Source organism: Nipponia nippon, unplaced genomic scaffold (assembly GCF_047370975.1).
Source record: "Nipponia nippon isolate SJK-2023a ecotype South Korea unplaced genomic scaffold, ASM4737097v1 scaffold_1, whole genome shotgun sequence".
Taxonomy (NCBI): domain Eukaryota; kingdom Metazoa; phylum Chordata; class Aves; order Pelecaniformes; family Threskiornithidae; genus Nipponia; species Nipponia nippon.
In genome coordinates this window covers 128,979,089-128,992,164 of record NW_028262290.1, presented here as the reverse complement: position 1 = coordinate 128,992,164, position 13,076 = coordinate 128,979,089, and the positions used below count along the sequence as shown (strand labels likewise).

At 40.5% G+C, this 13,076-nt stretch overlaps 1 protein-coding gene across 1 annotated transcript in view; it reads left to right on the top strand.

Annotated features, from left to right (window-relative positions):
* CHN2 (chimerin 2) overlaps positions 1-12,469 on the top strand; it is a 165,131-nt gene extending 152,662 nt beyond the window's left edge. Inside the window, exons 11-13 of the mRNA XM_087772315.1 lie at positions 5,252-5,389; positions 7,075-7,180; positions 10,609-12,469. Coding sequence (XP_087628441.1) covers positions 5,252-5,389; positions 7,075-7,180; positions 10,609-10,780 — 416 coding nt within the window. The 3' untranslated portion in view covers positions 10,781-12,469. The remainder of the gene's footprint in view (positions 1-5,251; positions 5,390-7,074; positions 7,181-10,608) is intronic.
* Positions 12,470-13,076: the final 607 nt, after the last annotated feature.

The following is a 13,076-nucleotide window of genomic DNA, read 5'->3' as shown; positions in this document are numbered from 1 at the left end:
CAGGAAGAGTAATGTCACTAGCAGTATCGGATTTCCAAAGGTAAAAACCATGGATGAACATGGAAGCTGAGAAAGCAAGAACCGAGTTTGTATACACAGGCTGTGGGGAAAACCACTGGACATAAATTGATAAAAAGCTGTGTCTTTGACTTCTTTTAACAATGTCATGAGGGAAAAGGGATAAGAAAGGAAAGAGAGAGCATTGCCATGAATAATGCTAAAAGCAGTGGAATGGTGAACAAAACCTTGTCGTGAGAATTGCATGACTAGAGTATTGCTGAGACCAGAAGCTGAGAACTTCACTTTACAGTTCTGAAAATGTTTTCTCCCTGAACTGAGATGAAAAAGCAGGTGCGGGGTGTGGGTTTTTTTGCAGGAAGGGATTTAAAGAAAACCAAAATAGATTTTTTTGTTCTGACTTGTGGGCGGTGCAGATAGAAGGTGGTTGTCAGCTGGCAGAAGGTTGAATTGGCAAGACGCTTCCAACCTGACAGCTCAGGGCTTGCTTCCCTGTCAGATCCAAGTTTACAGAGACAGGGACCCCACCCTCTCTTCTGCATCCCAGCCCCACAGGTACGAGCATTGCTTTTCTGCTGCCCAGTTACCCCTCCTTAGCCCTAGAAGCCAGAGCAGCAGGGATTGGACTGTCCCAAGGATGTGGAATATCCCAGATCCCTGTCCCAGGTGACAGAGCTGGGAGAGAAGGGAGCTGAGAGCCAGGTGGCAGGTCTCACCTCCAGCAACGCCTGGAAGGTTTTTGTTTCAATTTCATTTTCTGCCCAGAAAGTGAAGTTTGTGGGAGTTTTACAGAACTGTTGTTTTCACATTCACTACATGAAATTAACATATTTTTTGCAAAAGTTAAAAACAAAAAAAAAAAAGAGGAAAATTTGTGTCTGAAATACAAAATGGAAAATTCCTGATCAGTTCTGGTTAATAGACAGGTGTTGCAGCGGAAGCAGCCATATCTGTAGCCATATCACTCTCTCAGACATCTTTGGAGCACACTGCATAGCAGAAGGTAAATGTGTTTTAAAAGAGCTTGGGATAGTTAGCTGTCAAAGGAGAAGGTGAGAGCAGGGGCATGAACCAGAGAAGAGAACTGTTGAATCTAATGGATAGTCCTGGCACAGTACTAGAGGATATACACTGGCCAGGAATAAATTTAGTTTGACAATTTAAAGACCATTTTTAACCACCTGAAAGCAAGGCTCTGAAACAACCTTCTAATAAGAGCAGGGATAAAAACCATAACTAGTTTTAAAATGGAAGTTGAGGGGTTTACGGGAAGGGTTATATGGCGTGGTGCCTGCAGTGGCAGAGCACTGCGCTCTGGCGTTACAGAGGTCCCTCCCTGCCTGTCGTTTCTGAGTCAGTCCCTAGGCACCTGGCTAGAATGCCAGTACGCTTTTGCATGTCTGGAAATACAGCTTTTAATAAATAGGTTTGAAAACAAACACGCAAGGAGTCCTCCCATTTAATGCCCAGGATGCATCCTTCAAATAATGCCATCGAGCTTTCTGGTTTCCCAAGCTCTTCGTCAAGCCCCAGGAGCCAGAAGACAGCATGATACAGGGATGAGGCGCAGGGGCTGACTCAGCCGTCGGGTACCTCTCCTGCTGATCTCATGTGCAGCTGAAGGGGCACAATGACAAGAAGGCAGCCTTCCCTCTGACCAATTCTGCTTTGCCAAAGGGACGCTCCTTGTTGCTTCCGCTGAATTATAGCGAGAACAGAAAAGCAAAGGCTGGTTTGAAAGTTAACATCTCGGGAAGAGAATGGCATCCCACATAATATTATTTGGGCCCAATGAAGCTGTGATAGTTGGTTTTAAAACAAGGAGAAGTTGGTCCTCATCTGATTTAAACTAAGACTCCCTTCCAAAGCCAAAGCAGTGTAAATACCCCTACTGTAAATTAGCGTTAGGCTCTCAGAGGCACTGACAATGTTCCATTTTAGTGATTTTTGTAATGAGAAGGAGGGGAATAATGTGGATTTATTTAATCTGGTGAATGTTGGTGCTGTAGAACGACAGTTGCTCTCTGTCTGTGTTGTTGAGCTGTGGCGTTGTGGCATCCAGAAAACCCTCATTGTGCGCTTTATCCACAGAGCTGCCATTGTCACCAGTGCATTCTGTCCCCCCACTTGTTTGTATGGCTGACTGGTACAATACACTTGCTAAAAATATTATGCTGTTAAATATTACATGAGTACTTAGAGGCATCCTAACTCATACTCACTCTTTTGCCAGTGTAGCTGAAAACCTGTCAAGTGCCAAATGCAAGAAAAACCACAAAAAGAAGCACGTTAGCATGGCAAAGGTTGTGCAATGAAAACAAAGCATTAAGGAAAAAGGAACTTAAGTAGAAATGTAATTCAGTATTCAGAGGGCATAGCTGAGGCTTTAAGAATGTAATACTTACTCCATTTCATTCTCTAATAAACTATTGATATATTTCTATGGCATCCAAAGTCAGCTGAAACCTTTAAGGACCAGAATAAAGACTTTCTTTGTCTTGAGATATTCAAACTTCAACATAATGCAACAAAATATGTTGAGAGTCAAAGTAACAAGGAAAGAGAAGGGACGGGTTTGGGTAGGATTAGGTTTGTAAAGCTGAAATGAACTATATGTTTGTAATCCAAAATAAAAAAAAAAAATTGTATTAACATATGGCCACTACAATGATACTGTAAATACTAATTACAGTCTGAGGAGAGTTACTGTATTGAAGAGTGAAAAAAATGATTGTGGTAATGCAGAAGGTACCATATAAAATAGATGTAGTTCATACAGTATGCCACTGCAGAGGATCCTCTGTGAAATACGTGTCATGACTTTACCAGCAATTAATTAACTTTTCTTTCTTAGTGCTTTGAATTTTAAGTGTGTTTAAATAAAAATACAAATCTAGGAATTTGGTGGGGATAAGATGTAAGTGCAGCCTGTCAACGGCCTTCAATTGCTGAAACTGAAAGGGAAAAAAAAAGGACAATCCAAAATCTACCAAAGGAAAAAAAAATCCACTTTCTCCTACATACCCGCTGCAGAAATGTGTAGGTAAAACAGATGTATTGTTACGCTCACTTTAACATGATCTTCAGTGCATTTCCAACGGATGTATATTTGTCTCTGAAGAGAAAAATCTTTGACTCGGGAATTAGTGCATTTTTCCTACAGTAAGTGAATATGTAAATAAGAGGTATGTTTGAAGTACATTGTAGTTTGAAGTACTTCTAGCTGAAGTGCTCCTTTAAGGAAAGCTTGCTGGGCTGCTTTGTAAAAGTACTAAATAAATAACACTTCCATTTAGTGTATTGGTGACCTGGATAATAGATGCAACCTTCTGCTTTGCTCTATCTGTTCGGATGCAGCTGCTGGCTCCTTGGAGGTATCTGTTTTCAGTGGAGCATTTTGAGTGCTCAGTGTCCATCAATTAAATAGAGCTCTCCACACAAAGCTTTACAAGACTAATGCTACCGTGCCTGGAACGTGTGGATTAAACAAAAGATTGGGGCAGTGTAAACATCCTCCTAGGGCTTATTGATGCTGTATTAAATTAAATGCTGATGGATGTATTCAGACTGCTCAGCTGCATCAAGAAAGGCTGCTTGTTTTAAACACTTAAGCATATAATCTCCTCTTGATGAGAACATGTAGCGCTATTAGTCTTAATGAGAATTATGTGCATACGTTGGACAGGACATATCCCTTCAAGATTAATGTCATAGGTTTGTATAAAATGTCTACAATCAATATAAACTCTTTTACTCTGCTGTGAAAGCCTTTATCACCATCTTAGATGCCGTGTATCAAGCACACCCACTCATCTGTCTGTATCAGGGCATGTCTACAAGCACTAGTTACTGAGACAAGCAAGGCGATGGCTTTACAGCATGTCAGTGCCTCGGTGGTAACAGCCCAAGCTTGTGCTTGCACCTCCTGGCAGATACAAGCAAACTCCTCTCCGTTGTTGAAGCAAGCCTCACATAACCTCACATCGCCCCACTCACTGTATGGTCCTAATCTTCACCACCCCCTGCGAGGGAAGCACTATTATCCTCACTTGAAAGGTGGTGAATAAGGACTACGGGGTATAATTGATCTCAAAGAAGCCTGAGGTGAAGCTGGGGATAAAATCTAGACAGCCTCAGCCCCTGCTTGACCAGTGTCCTATCTCGTCTTTCTACTGGAAGACCGCCAAGGACAGGCCCCAGGAGGGGAGGACAGCAGAATGTCTCGGTCTGGAGGAAAATGTGGGTATGCAGGTACTAAGTCGTACAGAACAGATGTAGTCATTTGAACTTGAAAAATAATGGTGATCCAGCCTTGCCGCTAGTTCTTGTAATTTCACTTGTTGCAAGCCATGCATTGGTCAAAGGCTTACGACCAACACTTGTAAATGTTAAGCTCATGTGATTAAGTGTGCTCCATAATGGAGTTCTGACTAACTGTGTTATAATGTGTGGCAGACAAAATGTATGTCATTTCAGTTGCATAATTCATCTATTTAGCTGTTCATCCATTACAAGTATCCATATTCATTTAACAAATTGCGATCCACATTTCAGAATAAATTGTATAGCTAAATGCCATAGCACGTCTATTTAAATTCAAATCTTTGCTATAAATAAATAAGTCAAATATGAAGACATTAGAGGACATCCAGAAAACAAGGCGGCTTTCTTACTAGCTAATTAGTATAGATAGATTGGTGCAGGCCTTACAAGATTTGGACGTTTACTCTAATTTTTCTTACTGGTCTCCTGAGGGATGTTGGAAATTCATATTATTTCTCTGTGCCTCTGTTTCCCCAAGTGAAAATGGAAAGAATGGTTCATACTCCTGTGCATTGATCTGCGGATACAAAATACAACATCAGAACAAGTTATTAATAGCTTATTTTCAGTGAATAAATGGGCCAAATTCAATAAATATATTATTAACATGATTTTTCATCCAACATTAAAACATTACGTGTGAGATGGTACACAGCAGATGTTGTTGATGTAATCACCAGCCTCTCCAAACGATGTAAGCAAATAAATTGTGTACTAAAAGATAAAGAAACTACAATTCCTCATTCATATACAGTAAAGTTGAAAGCAATATATTCTCATTTAAGCCTTCCAAATGCTTTCAGGTTGTTTTTTCTTGTCAGGTTGGACACAATAAATCTGAATTAGAAGCCTAGCCTTGCTTCAGTCAAAATTAGCCTGGTTTCAAAAAGATTTTTTCCTCCCCTTCTAGATGGTGACAAGGCTGATATTTCTGCCAGTATTTATCCAGACATAAACATCATTGCTGGAGCACTGAAGCTATACTTCAGAGACTTACCAATTCCCGTGATCACCTACGACACCTATTCCAAGTTCATAGAGGCAGCAAGTAAGTACTGCATAGTAATTTGTACCAATCCTTAATTACATTTCCCATCCACAAAGCTGTCCACATTAAAGAAAAAGAAAAGACAGACAACAAATTGGAAGCAAGGGCGTTGTTCTGTTCACTACTTCTCTGCCACATCCTTCTTGCACATGAAACTTTTGCCTGAATGTTATTGCAGGTGACATCATGCAGGTACACCATCCCAGGGCTGGTGTCACAGCCGCAGACACATGCAAGACTGGGTGATCTGTGATGGGTCAGGGATGAGTGAACAGTGTGAGCCTCGAGGGTGCTTCCCATTTCCCCACCATTTTCCCCATCTTCTGTGTCGTGGCCTCTTTTGGCAACAAATCTGTACCGCTGGCAAGCACATCCCCTCCTTCAGTCAGTGAGGGATCAGAGCAATGAGGCACGCCACAAACCACACCTGCCCCACAGTTCAGGCGCATCCACTGTTCGTTAGGTCTTACCGTATCTAACCCATGTCCAGATGGGAGGCATGTGCAGTTACCCCCTGCCCAGAGCCAGCAGGTTGTGGGTGCACGCTACCAGAGAGGGAGGAGGAAAACAGCGTTCATTGCCATACTGTTGGCAGAGAGCGCTGAGATTTCCCTCAAATTCTGCTCTCTGGGGCACAGCCTTCCACATAATGATAGTCACTCATGAAAACTTACCAGGTGGATTGCATCAAAATCAGATTATTAGCAAAAAATGTCAAAGACCTGAGGTGTCTAAGAAGTAGCATTTGTTAAAAAGTATCCTTAGTAATTTTGAAATGGCACCCAGTACATGGATAAGCAGCAGGAAGAGTGGTCTGTCTGCATCACTGTGCTGCCTTCCCTTCCCCTCTGGCTTACCCCACCTCACACTCCCCCTGCAACCCCAGATACCTCTCTCCTGCACTCTCCTCTTCCTCCTTGGCAGAGAAATTATTATTGCTCGTCACTAGTCCTATGAAGAACATGCCCAGAGGAAGCACTTCCTATGACGTCAATACACCAGTCTCTTAAAAGCAGGACATAAAGATTCTTAATCATCTAAAATTTCAAGCTCCTGGTGCCATTTGTATGGAAAGCCATGCAGCAAATATAACTCTGACTCAGTTCACAGCTTAGGAATCCATACTTTTCCTGTAAAATACATGTAAATCCTGCTCAGATTTTTAGAGAGATTGCCAAATGAGCACTGATGCTCTCTGATCACCGATACCTACATATTTAAAGATGTTCAGAATTCTTTGTTTATGTAATTGCATGTCATTTCAATCTCTAGCTGAACTTATATATTCAAGCACAGTCTCTAAAGCATATATCCACACTCCCATCTGGTGTTGAAGGCTAATGGAAGTAATCATATGTAAGATTTTAAAGAGTCAGTTCCAGGCAGAGTATTAGGAAGCACTTAATGAAGCTCAGATACTGTACCTATACAGGCCTGTAGATAGAGCTACAGACCATAGAGATGGCTATTGGGTGGTCTTTGTTGCCGATTTCTTTGTAAAGCTTTTTTTTGTTGAGAATGCAGAAGTTGCTGATAAGCTCCATGTTTATGAGTTTAATATTTATCCCTCCAAGCACAGTCAATGGCTTGTAAATGACTCCATAATAATAACTTAGCTTCCTGAATTATTCGTGTTTACAAATGGAAAGCCCTATTAACATTAATCCTGTTTGGTGTTTTTACAGAAATCTCCAATCCTGATGAACGACTAGAAGCAATACATGAAGTGTTGATGTTACTCCCTGCTGCTCACTATGAGACACTTAGATACCTAATGATTCATCTCAAAAAGTGAGTTAATTGGCATGTAGGATAATTCTTGAAGAGCTTAACAATTTTCTGCTTTGAAAGACAGATATTACTGAAAGTACCAATAAAGCTTCCATTAGGGCACTGCCACTTAAACAATAATGTTACAGGCAAGTTATGTTTGTATAAATGCATATAAGCTATGCACATATATAGCACAGATCCTTTTGCTGGCAGATCATTGCAAGCCTATGAAGAGTTAATTGAGATTTGCCATGTTTCTCTGAGGCAGATATCTGAAAAATACCAGAATGGTAGGTACTTCAGAGATGTGCTAGATGTGCTGCAGCAAGTCACTTGATCATGCTTTGCTTCTGCCTCCCTTTACCTCCTGATTTGTCTTCCTGAACGATAACCCTAAAAGGAAAGAACTGTCTCTTACGAGTTGTTTGCTCACATCACAGTTAAGCCAAGAATCAAGGAGGGCCTGTTTTTATACGACTAGTAAAAGCAATACAGGCCCTTACCAGTTATTTCCTCTCTCTTCTGGTTTTAAACACACTCTGCCTCATTTGCTTTCCTAAGCTTCTTTAGTCATAAAACATACAAAATTTTCAAAAGTGCCTAAATTTCATTTTTGATCTCTTCTTCATTGTCCCACTACTTGCAGCACGGTTGCAAATTTGGAGTATTTTCTGGGTTTGATCTGCACTATTCTGCAATATTAATGCCAACATGAAAAGAAAAAGATCTCAACTCACATAAAATTGCATCAGAGAGCTTGTGTGAGGTGCGTTTCATGCTCAATCCGGTTCTCATTATGCAGAGACTTCTCCTCATTTTGAATTGGCTCAGGTCATTACAACTGAGTATTTTAGCTTTTGGTGAGACATTACCTGGGCATGCAGGAGCTTCTTTGGACTCTGCAGAAATGAGATGTGCAAATACCCACTCTTGTCAGCACATATGCACAGACAACTCAGGATGAACCATGTTGGCTTTTAAGAAGGCCTGTGGAGGCTGTAGACAAGCAACCTGTGTACAGAATCAGTGCTTTCATGTCCTGGCAGCAAATTTTTAATAGCCAAGTACTGACTTGCCTTCCTTCTTTTTCATGAACTGCAGTACAGGCTTTGGTTCAGCTGTTGAGCTGAACTACTGATGAGACAAAAATAGTCCAAACAGCTGATTAAGCTTTCTCTCTCAAATACCTGCAAGTCACGCAATGAATTTCCTCTCCTTTCCTAAATTGTAGCTTTCAGCGTCTGCATGGAAATCAAGTGCATGTGAGTTCCTATGGAGAATCTGTCAGAGAGATCTGAATGCGAAAGAGGGAAGGATTCTTTAGGGTCAGACTATGCAGTTCTGTAGATTAAACATAGAGTCCCAGCTCCAGCCCTATAGGGCTCTTCCTGCACAGAGCAAACACGGACTGGTGTCAGGGAGTCTGTTTATGTATAGACTGCAGGATCACTGCAGGATCGTAGCCTCTACACCAGCGCTCTTTCTCAACAGAAAAGAAACTGCACTGAGTTGCTGTGTAAAGCACTTTGTATTTCTTTACCGAATGGAAGGGACACTAAATTGAGCTCAAAGTTGAGTAAGTTTTGTATTGCTTTTGAAAAATCAGAGATACCTTCCCTGAATCTGTTTATTGTCTTTATTGTCTTTCTTCCTCCTTCATTGAAAGAATAACCTAGTGTAGTCAGGAAAATCCAGCGGAGGACAATATCAACAATGAAAAATAAGCTTGTCAGTCAATTAATTAATTAATTGTTTCCTTCAGTCAAATGGAACATTCTTTCTGATAACTTTTTGCTCAAAATTGGAGGAAATACAATAGCATGAGCAGTCCCCCCTGTGGCGAAATACATACAACTCCATCCATGCTGACGTTGCAGTGAAGCTGTGCAGCTGAATCTTCTGTGTTCACCCCAGGCCATGCAAGAAGCCCCACAGTCCTGCGCAGAGGTGCTAGTAAGATGTATGCGGTATTGCATAGCTGTTCAACATCTCTGCTGCATACGGCCGCAGATGGAAAGCAGTGTTACGCATACACTCGCACAGAGGTGGCTTGGGCTAGGCAGCCTTGGTTCGTCTTTTCTCCTTGCAAAACACAGCTAACTTATCTGTGCTAGAAGATGAGGACATATCTGTGAGTAGGGGCACTAATGGACTTCTGTCCTGAAAGCAAAGAGGAACAGTGTTTTTCTGTGACAGAGACACTCTTTGCAGAGAGCCAATAGTAGAAGAAAAACCTAGTCATATAAGGACCTTGCAAACAAGGGAAGACCAGATTACGTTTGCTTTCAGGTTCTTTGTGCTCCACTGATGGCATGAGTGAATCCACTGCTGCCCAGCTGGGAATTGCCATGGCCAGGGGCAGTCTCAGCTGTTGCCAGCAGAGCTGGTTCCCAAACCAGATGTGCTCCACCCTGGCAGAGGACTTGTGTGTGGAGGAGATGTGAAACTTCACCTGTACCCTGCTTAGTAACAGCAAGTGTCTGGTCCACGAGGGACCGTGACCGATTAAGGGACCATGGCTGTCTCTACACTGCAGTGCAAGAGCACTCTCAGGACCGAAATCAAATGCCAAAGGCTTGCTGGCACAACACTGATGTGATCCAGCTCTGTTACCTGGAGGGAAACCCTAAGCACATCTTGCCTTTTCCAGCAAGCCTACGGGATGACTTCTCTGCATCCTTGGCAGCCTGTGTTTGTTCCAGCCACATGTAGCCTACCTTTTTTTGTATTTACATGATATGAGCTGCCTCAGGGAACAAAACAGCCCAGGTTCCTTCCTAGACATGCCTCTGTTCTCTGTCAAGGATAGATGGCATTTGTAGCAGTCTGACTTTAGCAAGCCACCTCTCTGGACTGCTCCAGGATTCAGCATGCTCCTAAAGTATAATGAGTAACCAGAGTCACTCAGCTGTTGGTTGGCCTGAGGCAGCCAGCAAGGCAGAAATGTGTGAACATGTGGGTTCCTGCAGGCTGGAAGCATGGGGGTCACTGGCAATCAAAAGAAAATCTGGTTCGTATTCGGGAAGCACATCCACACCTCCGGTGTGATGCACACCAAGTGTAACATGCCAGAGAGCTGTAGTTACTGCAGAGTAGAGGACTGCTCCATACATCGTCATGTAAATCATTATTATGCCTTTCAGAAAAGCATCTGTCACTAATTCTTATACCCTAACAAATAGCCACATGGAAAAATCACTTAAGAGTCGCATGATGGGTGTGTAAAGGCACTGGAAACCACACCCCACCGTAGTTGCATTGTACTTGCTGTGGAAACAGTTACTATATTGAGTGAAAGTAAAAATTGTTACTGAAAAATGTCATTATTTACCAATGCTTCATGTGAAGTGGGACTACAGTTTAAGATGCATATATTCTTTTCTTCTGGGAAGTAAACAACTACTTACTTTTTTTTTCTTTCTTTTTTTTTTTTTCTTCTATTTTAGGGTTACCTTGCATGAAAAGGAGAATTTTATGAATGCTGAAAACCTGGGAATAGTGTTTGGGCCTACTTTAATGAGACCTCCAGAGGACAGTACCCTTGCTACACTGAATGACATGCGGTACCAGAAGTTAATTGTGCAGATTTTAATAGAAAATGAAGATGTTCTCTTTTAGACAGAGAGAGGCATATCCTCAAAGCCATTTGTTTTAAAATAATTAGTTTGAAGGTAAAACAACATTTCTTTAAATTTTTTTAAACATAAAGGAAAAGTTCCTTGACTGCACTTCAATTTCTGCAAAGTTGCAGATGGATGCCAAAATGTTTAGGGAAAGCCTATGTCTCATAGACATATGCCTCTTTGTAGAAGGGAAAAAAAAGGTCAGAAAAAATCCTCTTACCTTGTATCTTTTGCCTTGCCTCAGATGTATATTTGTTTTGAGAAGTTGCAAACAATTTTATTGTTAACTTATTAAGAAACACAAAACATATTTTAATATGGCTAGAGAAGCAAAAAGGTACTTAATCAGTGTTTCTTGTATACGCCTATACATTTCCCTCTCCATGAGACATAATTATATATGTCAATTGTGAAACAGAACCTATATTATAAAGATATTTTTACTTTACCTAGCTGAAAGAATGGCATTTTATTTTAGCAAGCTATAAATCAATGCGGTGCATTGATTATTTTCCATGTAATTCTTTCCTGCATTTTTACTATGATATATTGAAAACAATTACCACTAATGCAGTATTATCTGACATACCTCTTTCATTGCAAGTGTTTTAAAGGAGAATTCTTTTCTTGTGTGTATTCCAGCTTTCCTTAGGTTTCTTTGCATTTAGGCACTAGCATCCTAAGATTCTACACTTTTAGCCATTTGATATTTCCCAAAACATATAGTATTTTCTCTGCTTTTTTTTTTACTCCCATGTAAAATATGGTATTGAGAATTTTTCAAAAGTCCTGGTGGTAGTATCAGTTTCATATGCCAGGTTTTTCTTGGACTACAGTATTATGTAAGTTAAGTAAGTGATGCTGGGACACTGGATATTTTCTGGCCTTGTTGAAAAGTTAGCACTTTTTTGGGTTAATTATGAAGGATTTGGTTTTTCTGTAAAAATCGAGTTATGTTTTGTCATGTTTCTGTATTTATAAACGTACAGTAAATCTGCTAAAAATGTAGGTATTTATCTTGAATGTGTTTCCTGATGGTTTGTTTAAAAAAAAAAGAGAAAGAAAGAATGTGTAGGAAATGTGGGAGTTGGTAAATTTAATTATTACCAAATTTTAATATTTTTCTCCCCTCACAAACATTGACCTACAGAGTTCATAGTCTAACTGCAACTTATTCCTAATGTTAAAACTGTTTCTCAGCATGAGATGTTTCTGCAAGCATAGAAAATCAACATACTTTACTACCAAACTCAATTTTCAATACAAAAAAAAATTATAATAATCCCTCATCTCAATCGTTTGTATCATATACTTGGTAACTCAGTGATGCAGTTTCCTGAATTATTTCAGGGAGCACATGTTTCTATTCAAATTGAAAAATATGTGTAACTATGATAATGAAGGGAGGTGGAGGGTATGACTGTAAATCTGTCATCTTCTAGAGAAATAACTAAGGGCTAGATAGATTAACCCAGATTGCAGAGCAAATGCTAAATAGTCTGAGTTCCCAATACTTCCATAGAGCCTCCTGCCTTGTACAGGACTATTTGTTGTAGGTTATGTACTACTTAATACTGTCATAAAAATGATCTGGAAATGGTTTTATTTTGTGAAGTGAAATATGCTTTGTAATTTATGATAGTGTAAATGGAAGGAAGAATCCCATTAAATGTGTTAAAGAGTTCTGGTGTCTGCCACTCTGATCACATGGCAAGCTGCCAAATGAAAATCAATTGCTAATTACCATCCTGACATTGCTGGAAACTTTCCTACTTGGAAAACTTAGAACAGTTTTACTGAACGTCAGCAGTTTCAGATTGGCACTTGGATGCCCATACTACCACAGCCAAGCCTATGCACCCATTTATTTTCTGCGACCACCCTGAACCACCTCTGTGTAAAACTTCAAGCAAGTAATGAATCGCAGTATCAATCCAATCAATTTCCAAGAATCAATGCCATCAGAGCACTTTCCGCTCCCTCGAATGCAGACACTTGACTAACAATGACTTCCTTTATTTTTTCTGGTCAGTTCAGTAATGAGTTATTTTTTTAAGGCAAGAACAATATTTTAGTACCATTTTTTATTTTTGCAGGAAGACAAACAAGCCATTCTACTTCTGCTTCTCCCTTTCCCTCTACCATGAGCAAACTGGTAGCTTTGACATGTCTCACAGTCTGGGGTCTTCAACACATGCCCCATCCTAAGGATTCAATGACAGTACAAAGCGGTGTGTTTAGAAATACCCATGCATGGTGTCTTTGGAGGGCAGAAGTTTCTAATCTGTTGG